General features: G+C 39.3%; 2 protein-coding genes across 17 annotated transcripts; one reads left to right on the top strand and one right to left on the bottom strand.

Moving 5' to 3' along the window:
* The first annotated feature begins 249 nt into the window (after nucleotides 1-249).
* On the top strand, nucleotides 250-11,406 carry LOC107866971 (phosphatidylinositol/phosphatidylcholine transfer protein SFH7). 16 transcript variants are annotated; one of them, XM_047411279.1, is made up of 13 exons: nucleotides 250-1,802; nucleotides 1,913-2,022; nucleotides 6,450-6,531; nucleotides 6,766-6,959; nucleotides 7,282-7,381; nucleotides 9,041-9,307; nucleotides 9,392-9,469; nucleotides 9,606-9,707; nucleotides 10,128-10,177; nucleotides 10,275-10,363; nucleotides 10,442-10,534; nucleotides 10,852-10,989; nucleotides 11,064-11,406. In XM_047411279.1, coding segments are annotated over exons 4-10 (657 nt in total). In that variant the 5' UTR covers nucleotides 250-1,802; nucleotides 1,913-2,022; nucleotides 6,450-6,531; nucleotides 6,766-6,900; the 3' UTR covers nucleotides 10,276-10,363; nucleotides 10,442-10,534; nucleotides 10,852-10,989; nucleotides 11,064-11,406. The 16 variants fall into 16 exon arrangements, 14 of the variants coding, with proteins under 14 accessions (XP_047267235.1, XP_047267237.1, XP_047267241.1 ...); XM_047411281.1 differs by having other exon boundaries at nucleotides 1,913-2,007; XM_047411285.1 differs by having other exon boundaries at nucleotides 250-1,508; nucleotides 1,747-1,802; nucleotides 10,852-11,406.
* LOC107866970 (protein HYPER-SENSITIVITY-RELATED 4) lies at nucleotides 10,681-13,695 on the bottom strand. The gene is made up of 3 exons (XM_016713038.2): nucleotides 13,242-13,695; nucleotides 11,441-12,074; nucleotides 10,681-11,181 (listed from the first exon to the last, which is right to left on the bottom strand). Exons 1-3 carry the CDS (start codon nucleotides 13,565-13,567, stop codon nucleotides 10,813-10,815), a joined length of 1,329 nt encoding a protein of 442 aa, XP_016568524.2. The 5' UTR covers nucleotides 13,568-13,695; the 3' UTR covers nucleotides 10,681-10,812.

Below are 13,695 nucleotides of genomic sequence, written 5' to 3' on the forward strand. Positions count from 1 at the left end.
CAAAATCATTGATTATATTTTTATTACGTATTTAAATTTTTAAAAATTTGATACTTCTTAAATTTTATCTATATTTATTATATATTAAATCTATTAACTACTTAAAACTTCTAATGATAAAATATACATGTGATTATAATAAAATATATATTTTAAATTTTTTACATTTTATTAAAAACCTTCGTAATAAATTGAATTATCTAATTTTAAATAATTATAAGTTACACGTGCGGCTAAACACTCTCTCTATATATATTGTTCTATCAATGAACAAATTGGATCTGAGCCCATCTTGTTCAATGGAGAAAAAAGATTCAGAACCAAAGTGGGAAGCTAAAGTGTCAACAAGATTAGAAAAGGCAAGTGCAGACCAAATATTTTGTCTTTTCAAAGATTTTTTTGGCCTACACAAATGGTTTCCTAGCTTATCAACAAGTTATGGCATCCACGGTGAAAATGGTGAGGTAGGTTGCATACGATACTGTACCGGATTCTCTCTCCGGCCTCCTGAGAGTGACCGTACATCCACCGGAGAAGCTCCGGTGAGCGTCTGGTCCAAGGAGAGGTTGATGGGTATTAATCCAATTGAGAGGATATTAAGCTATGAGATAGTTGATAGTAATATTGGGTTCAACTCATACTTTTCAACGGTGAGGATTGTCCCAGATGAAGTCGATGGTCTAAATGGATGTGTGATCGAGTGGTGTATCACCGTCGATCCAGTGGAAGGGATGAGATTGGAGGATTTGATCAACAAGTATGATGCTGGCCTGCAGGGAATGGCTAAGAACATGGAAGATGCTCTACCACCTTCATAAGTTTTTCTTTTTCGTAATTTTTACTGATTTTTTCTTTTCTTTTTCAGTTTTATGCCTCACATAGTAGATGAGATGAATCCTGTTTGATATATGCACTGAGGCAAAATAAATAACTTTTTGATTTTTTTAATTAGGATCATATATCTACTGAACCTTTAGTTATTTATAAATTGTATAATTTCAAATTAGATTTGATGCGTGAAAGTCACTTGTTATGGCATGAAAGTTATAACCAATGATAACAGGCTTGCCAAGAATTTTTTTCTTTTAAAAAAATAATTCGTTTAAAGCTCGCCGGAAGAAAAAGAGTAACAATACAACACCCTGATATACAACAAACAACAATAACAAAGAAGAGGCTCATGCGATTCTAATTTTTTTGGCAAAATTTTCGCTGAAAAACACTCCGGCCCAACACAATCAGCTGCCTTCCCAACACCACCAAAACACTCGTAACGACCTTCACCTCGTTTTGATATACAACAACAAGCACCAAAACAAATAAGAGATGCACGCGATTCTAATTTTTTCGGCAAGAATTTTGCTGGAAAATGCCATTCCAAAAAAAAAAAAAGGATCAAGAATGGCGACATCCCTATCTGCTATGAGTTTTGAAACTTCAGTTTCTTCTTCATATCTTGTGCAAATATGCTGGTTGCGGTGGTTGAAGAACGATTTATAGAGATGCAGGTAGCCTTTTTTAGCAAGTCCAGATTCTGTGTGGAATGATTGTTTCTACTATTCATGTATCTCTTGTCTGAACTGCTTCTTTTCCCATGCTGTCATAATCCTATGATATACAATCATTTATTACTAAAATAACAATCTCAAGAATTACATCTATGAAGATGGTGCCGTGACATGTTTGTGCCAGTTTACGACATTGGTTATATGTTTTGGTTCTCACTTTTACATTGGTGATTTACAGCTCTATGGAGGGACAAGCTTACTCAACTGCGATCCAACAGAAACTGGATATAGCAGGTATATTTTTCCAATCATTTCCTCGATGCTACAAACTTTGTGAAACTAATAGTATTTTCCTTCGAAACGTGTTTGAATTCGAACGGCTACTTAGACATCTGATTTCACAGGTGTTCTTAGAGTTGTTCGAACCAAGTACTGCAGTGTACATAGAAGCAGCCATTCATCAGAGCCAAGGGGTTGTCAGCGTCTTCAACAAAAATCTGTAGTTCTCCCCTTAGTATGCGATCTTATAGAAATAACCTGTGAATATACGTATATATAGAATTGTAATTTTAATGCAAGACCGGTGTACTGTGGTTTTTGGACATTCAAGTTTCTTCAGTTTTCATGTTGAACCTTGCATTGTGTGTGCCTTTCATCTCACTCACTACAAATTGTTGCAGTGGCTTGTTATAAATAACCACTTTCCAACCTCGATTTTTCAAAACTAGGGTCGAAAAGTGGTTAGTTGACGCTATTTCTATCTCTCCGGCAATCTAAATTTGCCTGCGTAAGGCCTGTGGATTCGAACTCGATATGTCAATCAACAGGAAGAAGAGAAAAACTCGTCATGATGAAATAGACGGGATTGACAGTGACGTTTGAGAATATAGAATAGAAGATGCTAAAAATATACCAAAGAATCATAATAATGAATGAAATAAATTATCATTTCGGGGCCTGGTGTTGGGTTGAAGTTGAGACGCAGAGGCCGGGGTTTTAGTAGAGGAGAGTCGAGAGATGATAAGTTGAGGGTAGGGTCATGGAACATAGGGACCCTTCAGGGTAAGTCGATAGAGCTAGTTAAGATTCTTAGGAAGAGAAAGATCAATATTACGTGTGTCCAGGAGACTAAATGGGTAGGTTCTAAGGCAAGGGATGTGGATGGGTATAAGTTGTGGCACTCAGGTAGTGAGAGAGGCAGGAATGGAGTAGGTATCTTAGTGGACGAAGAGCTTAGGGGGCAGGTAGTGGAGTTTAATAGGGTTAGTGATAGGGTGATGACTATTAAGTTGGTCATTGGGGGGTTTATGGTGCACGTCTGTAGTGCTTATGCGCCTTAGGTGGGCCTGGGCGAGGAGGAGAAGAGGATATTTTGGGAGGTTTTGGACGAGGTGATTCGAGGTGTGCCTAGTTCGGAGAAGTTTTTCATAGGAGGGAACTTCAATGGGCACATCGGGCATTTGCCGATAGGGTACGATGATGTGCATGGAGGCTTTGGTTTTGGGGATAAGAAAGACGAGAGATCTGCTCTTTTGGATTTCGCGAGGGCCTTTGGATTGGTGGTAGTGAATTCTAACTTTCCGAAGAAAGAGGAGCATCTGGTTACTTTTCGTAGTAGGATAGCCAAGACTCAAATTGACTTTTGCCTGCTTAGGAAGGGAGATAGAGCTCTGTGTAAGGATTGTAAGTTTTCCGAATGAGAATCTTGCAACCCAACATAAACTCCTGGTGATGGATTTGGTTATAAAGATGGTCAAGAAGAGGAAGGGTGGGGAGGGTCGACCTAGAGTTAGGTGGGGTGGCCTGACTCCGGTCAGTGCTTTAGAGATAGAGGTGAAGTTGGAAGGGATGGGGGCGTGGGAGTGTCAGGGGGACATGGATGGTATGTGGGATAGGGCTGCGGGGTGCATTAAGGAAACTGCTAAAGAGGTTCTGGGTGTCTCGAAGGGCTGGTCTAATCGGCATCGGGGGGATTGGTGGTGGAATGAAGAAGTTAAGAAGAAGGTGGAGACGAAGAAGGCGGCTTACGTTAAGTTGGTTGAGAGTAAGGATGAAAAGGAGAAGCGGGTGGGCAAGGAGAAGTACATATTAGCTAAGAAAGAGGCTAAGTTAGCAGTTACGACTGCTAAGACAACAGCTTTTGAGAGACTGTATTCGGGATTAAAGAAGAGAGGCGGGGAAAAGAGGTTTTATAGGCTTGCCAAACTAGGGAGCGTAAGGGTCGGGATTTGGACTAAGTGAAGTGCATTAAGGGGGAAGATGGCAAAGTTCTGGTGGAGGACGTTCTAATTAAGAAAAGATGGCAGTCGTATTTTCATAAGCTCTTGAACGATGTGGAGGACAGAGGTATTGTGTTAGGGGAGTTGGAACACACCGAGAAATCTCGCTATTTCGGCTACTGTCGGCGTTTTAAGGTGGAGGAGATCTGTGAGGCTATTCACAAGATGCGACGGGGCCCGATGAGATTCCAGTAGATTTTTGAAAGTTTGCTAGTGGAGCAGGATTGAGGTGGCTAACACATTTGTTTAACAGCATTTTCAAGACTGCTAAGATGCCCGAGATGTGGAGATGGAGCACGATGATTCCTTTATATAAGAACAAAAGTGACATTCAGAGTTGCAACAACTACCGTGGTATTAAATTGTTGAGTCATACGATGAAGATTTGGGAGAGGGTGGTGGAGCGGAGGTTGAGGAAGATGGCGCCTATTTCAGAGAATCAATTTGGTTTTATGCCTGGTCGCTCGACGACTGAGGCAATTCACCTAGTGCGGAGGTTGGTAGAACAGTATAGAGAGAGGAAGAGGGACCTGCACATGGTGTTTATTGACTTGGAAAAGGCGTATGACAAGGTCCCTAGGGAGGTTCTTTGGAAATGCTTAGAGGCGAAAGGGATCCCAGTGGTGTATATTCGTTCGATTAAAGACATGTATGAGGGGGCGAAAACTCGAGTAAGGACGGTGGGAGGGGACTCTGGACATTTTTCGGTCTTGACAAGGTTGCACCAGGGATCAACGCTTAGTCCATTTTTATTCGCCTTGGTGATGGATGTATTGATGCGGAATATACAAGGGGAGGTACCTTGGTGTATGCTTTTTGCGGATGATGTAGTTTTGATTGATGAGTCTCGCCGAGGTGTTAATGATAAGCTGGAGGTTTGGAGACAGTCTCTGGAATCTAAAGGTTTCAGGTTGAGTAGGACCAAGACGGAGTACTTAGAGTGCAAGTTTAGTGACTCGAGACAGGAGGACGAGGTGGTAGTGAAGTTGGAGTCGCAGGCGGTTTGTAAGAGGGATAATTTTAAGTATCTTGGGTCTATGATCTAAGAGAATGGAGAGCTTGATGAGGATGTCTCCCACCATATTGGGGTGGTTGAAGTGGAGGCTTGCCTCGGGAATTTTATGCGATAAGAAGGTGCCTCTCAAGCTTAAAGGTAAATTCTATAGAGCTGCAATCCGGCCGGCCATGTTATACGGGGCGGAGTGTTGGCCTGTTAAGAATTCTCACGTTCAAAAGTTGAAGGCGGCGGAAATGAGAATGTTGCACTGGATGTGTGGATTTACGAGGGCTGACAGGGTTAGAAATGAGACTATTCAGGAGAAGGTGGGAGTGACTTCGGTGGAGGATAAGTTGCGGGAAGTGCGGTTGAGATGGTTTGACCACGAGATGGGAAGGGGCATGGATGCTCCAGTTCGTAGGTGCGAGAGGCTGGCCTTGGAGGGTTTCAAGCGGGGTAGAGGTAGACTCAAGATGTACTGGAGAGGAGTCATTAGACATGACATGGAGCAGTTACAGCTTACTGAGGACAACCCTTGATAGGAAGGTTTGGAGGAAAAGTATTAAGCTTGAGGGCTAAGATGTGTGGTCGAGTGGTAGTCTGTAGATAGGAGGGTTAAGAATAGCTTGGTGGGTAGTTCTAGTTTTGATGGAGGGGGATCCTTGGTTTGTTGATTATACTTCATTTTTGTGGATGTTGCTTCTTTGTTACTTTATCATGTTGCTCTTCTTTTGGTCGACGGTCCTTTGTCTTGAGCCGGGGGTCTATCGGAAACAGCCTCTCTACTCCTTCAGGGGTAGTGGTATGGACTGCGTACATTCTACCCTCCCCAGACCCCACTGTGTGAGAATATACTGGGTTTGTTGTTGTTGTTGTTGTTGTAGTTGCAGTCTATTCCCACTTCAACTCAACTGTTTACTGCATTTCTCACCAGGGATGAAGTCCAAGAGAGAAACTTGCACGTAATGCAGTCCTAGTGATGTTTTTTACTTACTTTTAGGACGTAAAGATATGAATAAGAATTTGCATATAATCTAGACAAATACTATGAAAGATGAGGGTGAAAGGCTGGGGTTGAGGGTGGGGGATAGGTTGAAGATGAATGGAATGCTAAGTATCTTTATTCTTAATGAGTGCTCTCGAATTTTATGTCATGGAATTGGAATCACTTCAACACTCCAACAAAGATGAGTACCACAAAAAACATAGCCAATGTAATCTCATCACTTATCAATTTTCGAAAGTTCAGTAATTCTTGCACAATATGTTAAATACATGAGAAATATCTATTGAGAACTCAGTAACAAAACAATCAATCACTTTCTTTGGGCACATGTAAAGAAGTTCTCTTTTATAATATGGAATTATCGAGAACTCATAAACTTTAAATACCGATCCACCACGAGAACAATTTTTTATTTTTTATTTTAAAAAGAAATTAGATATGAAAGGGACAATGGCATATTCCCGCCAGAGAAAGAGTGCCACAAAACCAACCGCTATCCAAAAAAAGTAGACAAAAAAGCTTAACTGCTTCACGTAACTCCCCTAATTCTCTTCATATCAAAAGTCTAAATATTGTTTCCATGTGAGTGTACAAGTGTTTGAAGTAAAGCAATTAAATATTCATTTCGAAATTTTTCTGATTGTTAACTTATATTGCAGGTTAAACAGATCAATCATTTGTACATCTATGTTAAGACGACATTTATAAACTTCATCTTTAGTTAGTCCTTGGAAATGTCAGGTAACTACACTCAGATTTTGCTAGTATTATTTGATTATCCTTGAGTTTCTTGTCTTTGTTGTTGTTTGGTTATGAAGTTATGTTTTGCTTTTATGGATATAAGTTACAGACTCCACTGTATTATCCTTTTCAAGTGACTTTGGTACGATCAAGAATCAGTGTTACTTAATAATGTTAATGATTTAGTATTCGCATGGTTAACTCTTTTAGGTATGGATTTGTAAATTTTCACAGGCACTCAAGTATCTTTATTTGATGATGGAATCTGTGAAGAAAATTTACATTCTGTGATAACCAGGCCACAAAATGATATTGGAATAACTAGGGGTGGCCCTGAGGAGTTGAGAGTTTGTAAATGATTTTCGACAAATGCTGATCCTAGAAAACCTGCTTCCTCCTATACATGATGATAATCTCAAGTTATTAAGGTGCCCTATCCAATTTTTAACCACTTAAATCATCTTGTGTGTTCTTAATAGGGATCTTTAATTACATCTGCTTGAAATGTAGCCCTTCTTCGGACCTTTCTAATATGTGATGTTTTGTGTACCGGGCTGTCCTTTTTTAACTGGGCTTGATGAAAGTTTCTTTGACTTTGGCGTACAGATTACTTCATGATATGATTTTTAAACATGTCATTTCATCATTTTGCCTCCAAAATATAGCTTTTACCTTTCCTAAGCACCATGCATTCATGTGATGATTGAAGACGATGATCTTGAACTTTCATCTGTAAAACTTTTTTTTCAGATTCTTGAAAGCAAGAAAGTTTGACATTGAGAAGGCAAAGCTCATGTGGACAAATATGCTCCAGTGGAGGACAGATTTTGGAACTGATAGTATTATCAAGGTAGACTCTTTAACTTTTTTCGAACGTTGCTGCTCCATCTTTTTTCCCTGTAATGTCATATTTCTTGACAATGTCTTTAGCTTTGGGATAGGAAATGTTTTCCTTTAGGATAAGTTCTCTTACCTTGAACAATCATATTTTTTACTTTATCAGTACAATCATACTGATTATATAGTCTCACTTTCTTCTTTTTATGCTAATGTTACTGTTAGGTAGGGGTAAGGTTCGCGTACATCCCAACCTTCTGAGATCCCATTTGTAGGATTACACTTGTTATGTTGTTTTTGTTGTTGCTAAAACACCATAAGTGTTTTTTATCGAATTTCCTGGTTACCTTTTAGTCCTCTGGAGGTGCATTGGTGATGGATGTGTTGACGCGGAGTATTCAAGGCGAGGTGCCTTGGTGTATGCTATTTGAGGATGATGTAGTGCTGATTGATGAGACGCGGAGGGGCGTGAACGACAAATTGGAGGTTTGGAGGCAAACCCTTGAGTCGAAGAGGTCCAGGTTGAGTAGGTCCAAGACGGAGTATTTAGAATGCAAGTTTAGTGACTTGAGGCAGAAGGATGATGTAGTGGTGAGGTTGGACTCTCAGGATGTTTGTAAGCAGGATAGGTTTAAGTATCTTGGGTATATGATCCAGGGGAATGATGAGATTGATGAGGATGTCACTAATCGTATTGGAGAAGGTTGGATGAAGTGGAGGCTTGCCTTGGGAGTGTTGTGTGATAAGAAGGTGATCCTTAAGCTTAAAGGCAAATTCTATAGAGTGGCAGTCCATCCGTCCATGTTGTATGGCGCGGAGTGTTGGCCAGTCAAGCACTCCCACATCCAAAAATTGAAGGTGGCGGAAATGAGGATGTTGCGTTGGATGTGTGGGCCTACTAGAGGGGATAGGGTTAGGAATGAGATTATCCGGGAGAAGATGGGAGTGACATCGGTGGAGGACAAGATGCGGGAAGGAAGGTTGAGATGGTTTGGACATGTGATGAGGAGGGACGCGGATGCCCCAGTTCGTAGGTGTGAGAGGCTAGCGTTGGATGACTTCAGGAGGGGTAGAGGTAGGCCGAAGAAATACTGGAGGGAGGTGATCAGGCATGGCATGGAGCAGCTGCAGCTTACTGAGGACATGACCCTAGATAGGAAGGTGTGGAGGTCGCGGATAAGGGTAGAAGGCTAGCGGGAGGGTGTGGGTTGTAGCAAGCCATCAGGAGAGATCTTGTGTAGCCGGGTTAGTAATTTTAGGACTGTGTTCATAGGTGTCTATGGCTGTGAGTATTTGTTACTTATACGTGGGTGTCCTATTCATAATTTCTCAGTTGCTATTTTCTTATTTCGTGTTGCACTATCCCTCGTATTTTCGCATTGCTCTGATTTACTTTTTATTATTCCTTACACCTTTTTTTGTTATGTAATCCATCTCCTTGTCTACGATTCTTTATCTTGAGCCGGGGGTCTATCGAAAACAGCCTCTCTACTTCTTTGGAGGTAGCGGTATGAAATGCATACATCTTACCCTCCCCAGAGACCTCACTTTGTGGGAACACACTGCATTTGTTGTTGTTGATTTTGGTTTAAATTCTTTAACTAAATAGTAGTTCACCGTTTTTATAAGTTCACAGACTTAGTTTCTTCATCATACACACTGTTTTGCTTAGGATTTCAACTTCCAAGAAAGGGATGAAGTTCTGCAAAACTACCCTCAAGGTTATCATGGCACGGATAAGGAAGGAAGGCCAGTTTATATTGAAAGATTGGGGCTAATGAACATTGATAAACTTTTGGAAGTAACTACTTTGGATCGTTATGTTAAATATCACGTTCAAGAATTTGAGAAGTCTATTGCCTTCCGATGTCCTGCTTGCTCTGTAGCAGCCAAAAGACCTATCGATAGAGGTGTTACCATTCTGGATGTCGAAGGAGTGGTATAGTAACCTTTCCTGGTGGATTCTTAACAATGTGGTTCTTATGGTTCAAATTTTCATAATGTTTGTTTTTCTATGTTATAGAGTTTGAGGAACTTTACAAAACCTGTGCAAGAAGTGATCTCGCAGCTGCAGAAAATTGATAATAACTATTACCCTGAAGTAATTCTATATACACCTTACTAGCTATAGTTATAAAACAGGACTTCTACTGATTCCACTTTTTCATTTTTTGCCTTTGCGTACTGTCACATAAAACTGCTAGATAAGATCTAAACTTGATAACAAAATTTTGCAGACACTGGGTGAAATGTTTGTCATAAACGCTGGACCGAGATTTAGGCTACTCTGGCATATACTCAAGCCTTTTCTTGACCCTGAAACAACTTCCAAGATTCATGTATGACATGCTTTTTTCCCCTTGAGCAAGTTTTTCTCAGGTTCCATTATATTTTGTTCTATCATCTGTTGGTAGAAGGGGTGCCTTGGAGCAACAATGAGTTGTCTCCGTGTGACTTATAAATCACGGGTTCGAGCAATGGAATCACTCATTGATGCTTGCATCAGGGTAGGGTGTCTATATCACACCCCTCGGGGTGCGGCCCTTCCCGGACCCTGAGTGAACGAGGAATGCTTTGTGCACCAAGCTGCCCTTCTATCATCTGTTGGTAATCAATATTTTAGTCTTATTATGAAGAAAGAGGTTCATTGATGTCCAAAATCAACTTGAAAGTTGGTCTTAATCTTTGAGGATGGAGGAACATTAGTTCAACCGACATTTTATATGTTGCTCATCAAGAACTATTTCTAAAATTTCTAGGTTCTCGGCAACAATTATCAAGGCAGACTACTTGAAATCATCGACGAATGGTAATCATCTCTAAATTTTTTTCCTATGCAAAGCAATTATAGTGTTCCTTATCATTAACATCTGGGGTAAATTATGTAATTCTCGGCGAGTTGCCAGATTTTCTAGGTGGTAGCTGTACGTGTGAAAATGATGGTGGTTGTTTAAGGTCGGATAAAGGGCCGTGGAGAACACTAAAGACATCAACGGTGAATGTGATTTTTAGTAGCTTTTCTTTGCATATATCGCTATCTTATGTATCTTAACTGATTCTGATGTACATGAAGATAAATTTTGGAGAAGCAGCAGAATGCTTAGAGAAGACAGTGGCAACATCCAAGGTTACACGACAAAAAGTAGGAGAAAATCAGCCACAGATGGTATGTCCAACGATTGTACCATTGTGTCTTTCTTTTCCTAAGATATATTGGTTTTCTTTGTCTAGATTGGTAATAAAATTAGCAATCTATTTCTCTGTAATTCATAACGCTGAGTAAGATTAGGAATAATAGGTCGGCCAATGATGAACACGAAGCAATTGAATCAAGATAATCATGTTCCACAAGCATCAGAAAAATTGTGTTCAATCATATGAAAGAATATCAATCACTCTATACTGGAGATCTAAAGTCTTATCTGTTTTAGTCAGCAATGTTGTTTAGCTTCTTGTCATAACCTCATGTTCCTTGTTTTGAAGGAATTTGACAAGGCCTTCTAGTGCAACGTTGGCGTTGTTGCTCTTCATCAACTCTCCTGCTACTTCAGCTGGTGTTACCTTAACTCTCCGGAACAGATCTTCAATTGCCTTAAACAGCCTGTGCTCGTCTACCTTTAGGTAATTAGAAGCAAGTACTCTGAAACCACTGAAAGTGCAGTATGACATCTCAATGTGCACATCCATACGTCCAGGTCTCAACAATGCTGGATCAAGTCTGTCCTTGTGATTCGTTGTGAACACAATGATTCGTTCATCCCCACAACTCGACCACAAGCCATCAATGAAGTTCAACAGCCCAGAGAGTGTAATCTGCATTTATAGATTCTTTAGCAAAATATATATATTCATGCAAGTGTTAGAAGATCCATTCTATTGTTTCATTAGTCATCAATGTAATCACATGCTTCAAACACGAACTACATTGTAAAGATCACAATCAATGTTGTACATAGCTACAAAAAAACACTACAATGGCACAGAAAAATATTCTTACTTTTCTCAATAATCATAAAGAGTTTTTCTCTTCTTTGTTGATTATGCAGTGTGATTAAGAAATGCATTACAATACCTTGTCATCTTCAGTTGTGTCATTCTCATTTTCCCTATTCTTTAACCCCACATTGCAATCAATGTCTTCGATCACAAGTAAAGAGCGATTTGCTGAACCGATCAACAACCTTCTCAAATCCGAATTGCACTGCACCTCTCTTAGATCCAAGTCATAAACATCAAACTTAAGGTAATTAGCCATAGCTGCAACTAAGCTCGACTTTCCAGTACCAGGCGGTCCATAGAACAAGTACCCTCGTTTCCAAGCTTTGCCAACTCTCCTATAATAATCTTTCCTACTTACAAACATGTCAAGATCCTCAATCAGTTCCTTCTTCATTTCTGGTTCCATAGCCATTGTATCAAATGTTGCAGGATGGTTTAACACCACAGAACTCCAATAATCAGTCCCGTTATAATCCACAGTGTGTAGCCGTACTACCCTTTTATCTTCCTTAATCTCTTTGGCCCTCCTCAATATATATGGTAAATAAGATTTTAAAGCCATCTCCTTTTGCTTCTTGTGAAAAATTAGTTCAAAATATCGAAGCTCTGTCTTCGGATTGGTGCTCTTTTCACTCTGTTTGATTCCCCTGGACTTCATGATCCATGTGAATTTGACATTTTCATAAGAATCTGTTACTTCCTGGTACCTAACAGATAAACAGATTTCAAAAAGTTTAAGACAGCCTTTGGACCCACACATATTCACAAATTTGTGAAATTTTTATTTGTAAATCAGTGTTTGTTCTAAACAATTTTATCTGTCATTCCATCTTCATAGAGAAATTGAAATTGATGAGCTGAGTTTAGGAAAAATCTAGACAAAATTATGACTTTCCCTCACAAAACATCAACGTTTATTCTAAGCAAAACTCCGGTTCAAACACAATTTCAACTAGTTACGGGTTCAAATCCAGTAACTTCAGCTTGAACCATGTACTCTTGTTAAATTCAGAATCCATAAACTTAAAAACCTGATTCCGACCTCAGCTTCTTCGAAATCAATCTTCTAAGTTTGATTTTTACTCGCATTCAACCAAATATTGTTCAAAAGGGACACCACACCCAAGGGTGTGGCCTAGTGGTCAATGACATGAATTGAGCGCTATGACGTCTCAGGTCCTATTCACAAAGACAAAACATTAGGAGATTTCTTCCCATCGTGGACTAAGTTACATGATACCGGACCCTGCTGGCCGAACACCACAATTATCACAAAAAACAAGAAAAGGGCCAAAGTCATCAACTTGCACAAAATACTACATATACTGGTACTAACTCAGTACAAATCAATATGTATCACAAGATTAAAGTACATTCTTTTGGTACTTTTTAATCTCCAACTTTCCAGGGTAACATTAAATCACAAGATTAAAGTAAATTCTTTTGGTACTTTTTAATCTCCAACGCTCCGTGTTAACATTAAATCACAAGATTAAAGTATATTCTTTTGGTACTTTTTAATCTCCAACATTACACGTTAACATTAAATCACAAGATTAAAGTCCATTCTTTTGGTACTTTTTAATCTCCAACTCTCCGTGTTAACATTAAATCACAAGATTAAAATACATTCTTTTGGTACTTTTTAATCTCCAACATTCCGCGTTAACATTAAATCACAAGATTAAAGTACATTCTTTTGGTACTTTTTAATCTCCAACTTTCCACGTTAACATTAAATCACAAGATTAAAGTACAACTTTTTGGGTACAGTCTAACTATATATTCAAAAACCTTACTTGCATTTTAAGTTACGTGTCAATCAAAACCAGACAAACAAATTAAACTAGATGAGTGACTATAATCAAACTTACCTATCAACACTAACTTCGAGGTCTTCATCTTTATCAGGCTTATTAACTTTAATCCTTTGAGTCGAACCATTAACCTTTGCACCTAAATAAACGTTAACAGCATCAAACATGTGGTTGGTAGTTAGACCTTCACACTCTTCAATAACCACAATCAACTGCGAAGAAAAACGGTTCGATAATTTCTGAAATCGTGAAGAAAAGAATAACTGAATTTGTTGAGGTACAAGGTCATTAGCTATGGATTTAAAGAGAATTGCTGAAGCAGTAAGAGAAGTTGCTGCAGTCAAAATTGTCTTTGATGATGGCATCTTTTCGAATAACTCCATTTTTGTTAAAATGATGTTGGAGAAATTGTAGGTCTAATTGAACATTCTGGGCGGGGAAGAAACATGTAGAAAAAATTGTAGTACCTGTCTAGAAAACTCTTGGGCCGTGCAAATTATTTTTTTTGTGT

Source organism: Capsicum annuum, chromosome 4, assembly GCF_002878395.1.
Source record: "Capsicum annuum cultivar UCD-10X-F1 chromosome 4, UCD10Xv1.1, whole genome shotgun sequence".
Lineage (NCBI taxonomy): Eukaryota > Viridiplantae > Streptophyta > Magnoliopsida > Solanales > Solanaceae > Capsicum > Capsicum annuum.

Bases quoted from the DNA above. Each gene is read 5' to 3' on its own strand.
- LOC107866971 (XM_047411275.1), top strand. From the start codon at position 6,901: ATGCTGATCCTAGAAAACCTGCTTCCTCCTATACATGATGATAATCTC. The intron at 7,382-9,040 runs GTAGACTCTTTA...TGTTTTGCTTAG, and splicing joins GAACTGATAGTATTATCAAG to GATTTCAACTTCCAAGAAAG. The intron at 9,470-9,605 runs GTAATTCTATAT...AAAATTTTGCAG, and splicing joins ATAATAACTATTACCCTGAA to ACACTGGGTGAAATGTTTGT.
- LOC107866970 (XM_016713038.2), bottom strand. From the start codon at position 13,567: ATGGAGTTATTCGAAAAGATGCCATCATCAAAGACAATTTTGACTGCA. The intron at 12,075-13,241 runs GTAAGTTTGATT...TTTATCTGTTAG, and splicing joins CTCGAAGTTAGTGTTGATAG to GTACCAGGAAGTAACAGATT. The intron at 11,182-11,440 runs GTATTGTAATGC...CTATAAATGCAG, and splicing joins ACACAACTGAAGATGACAAG to ATTACACTCTCTGGGCTGTT.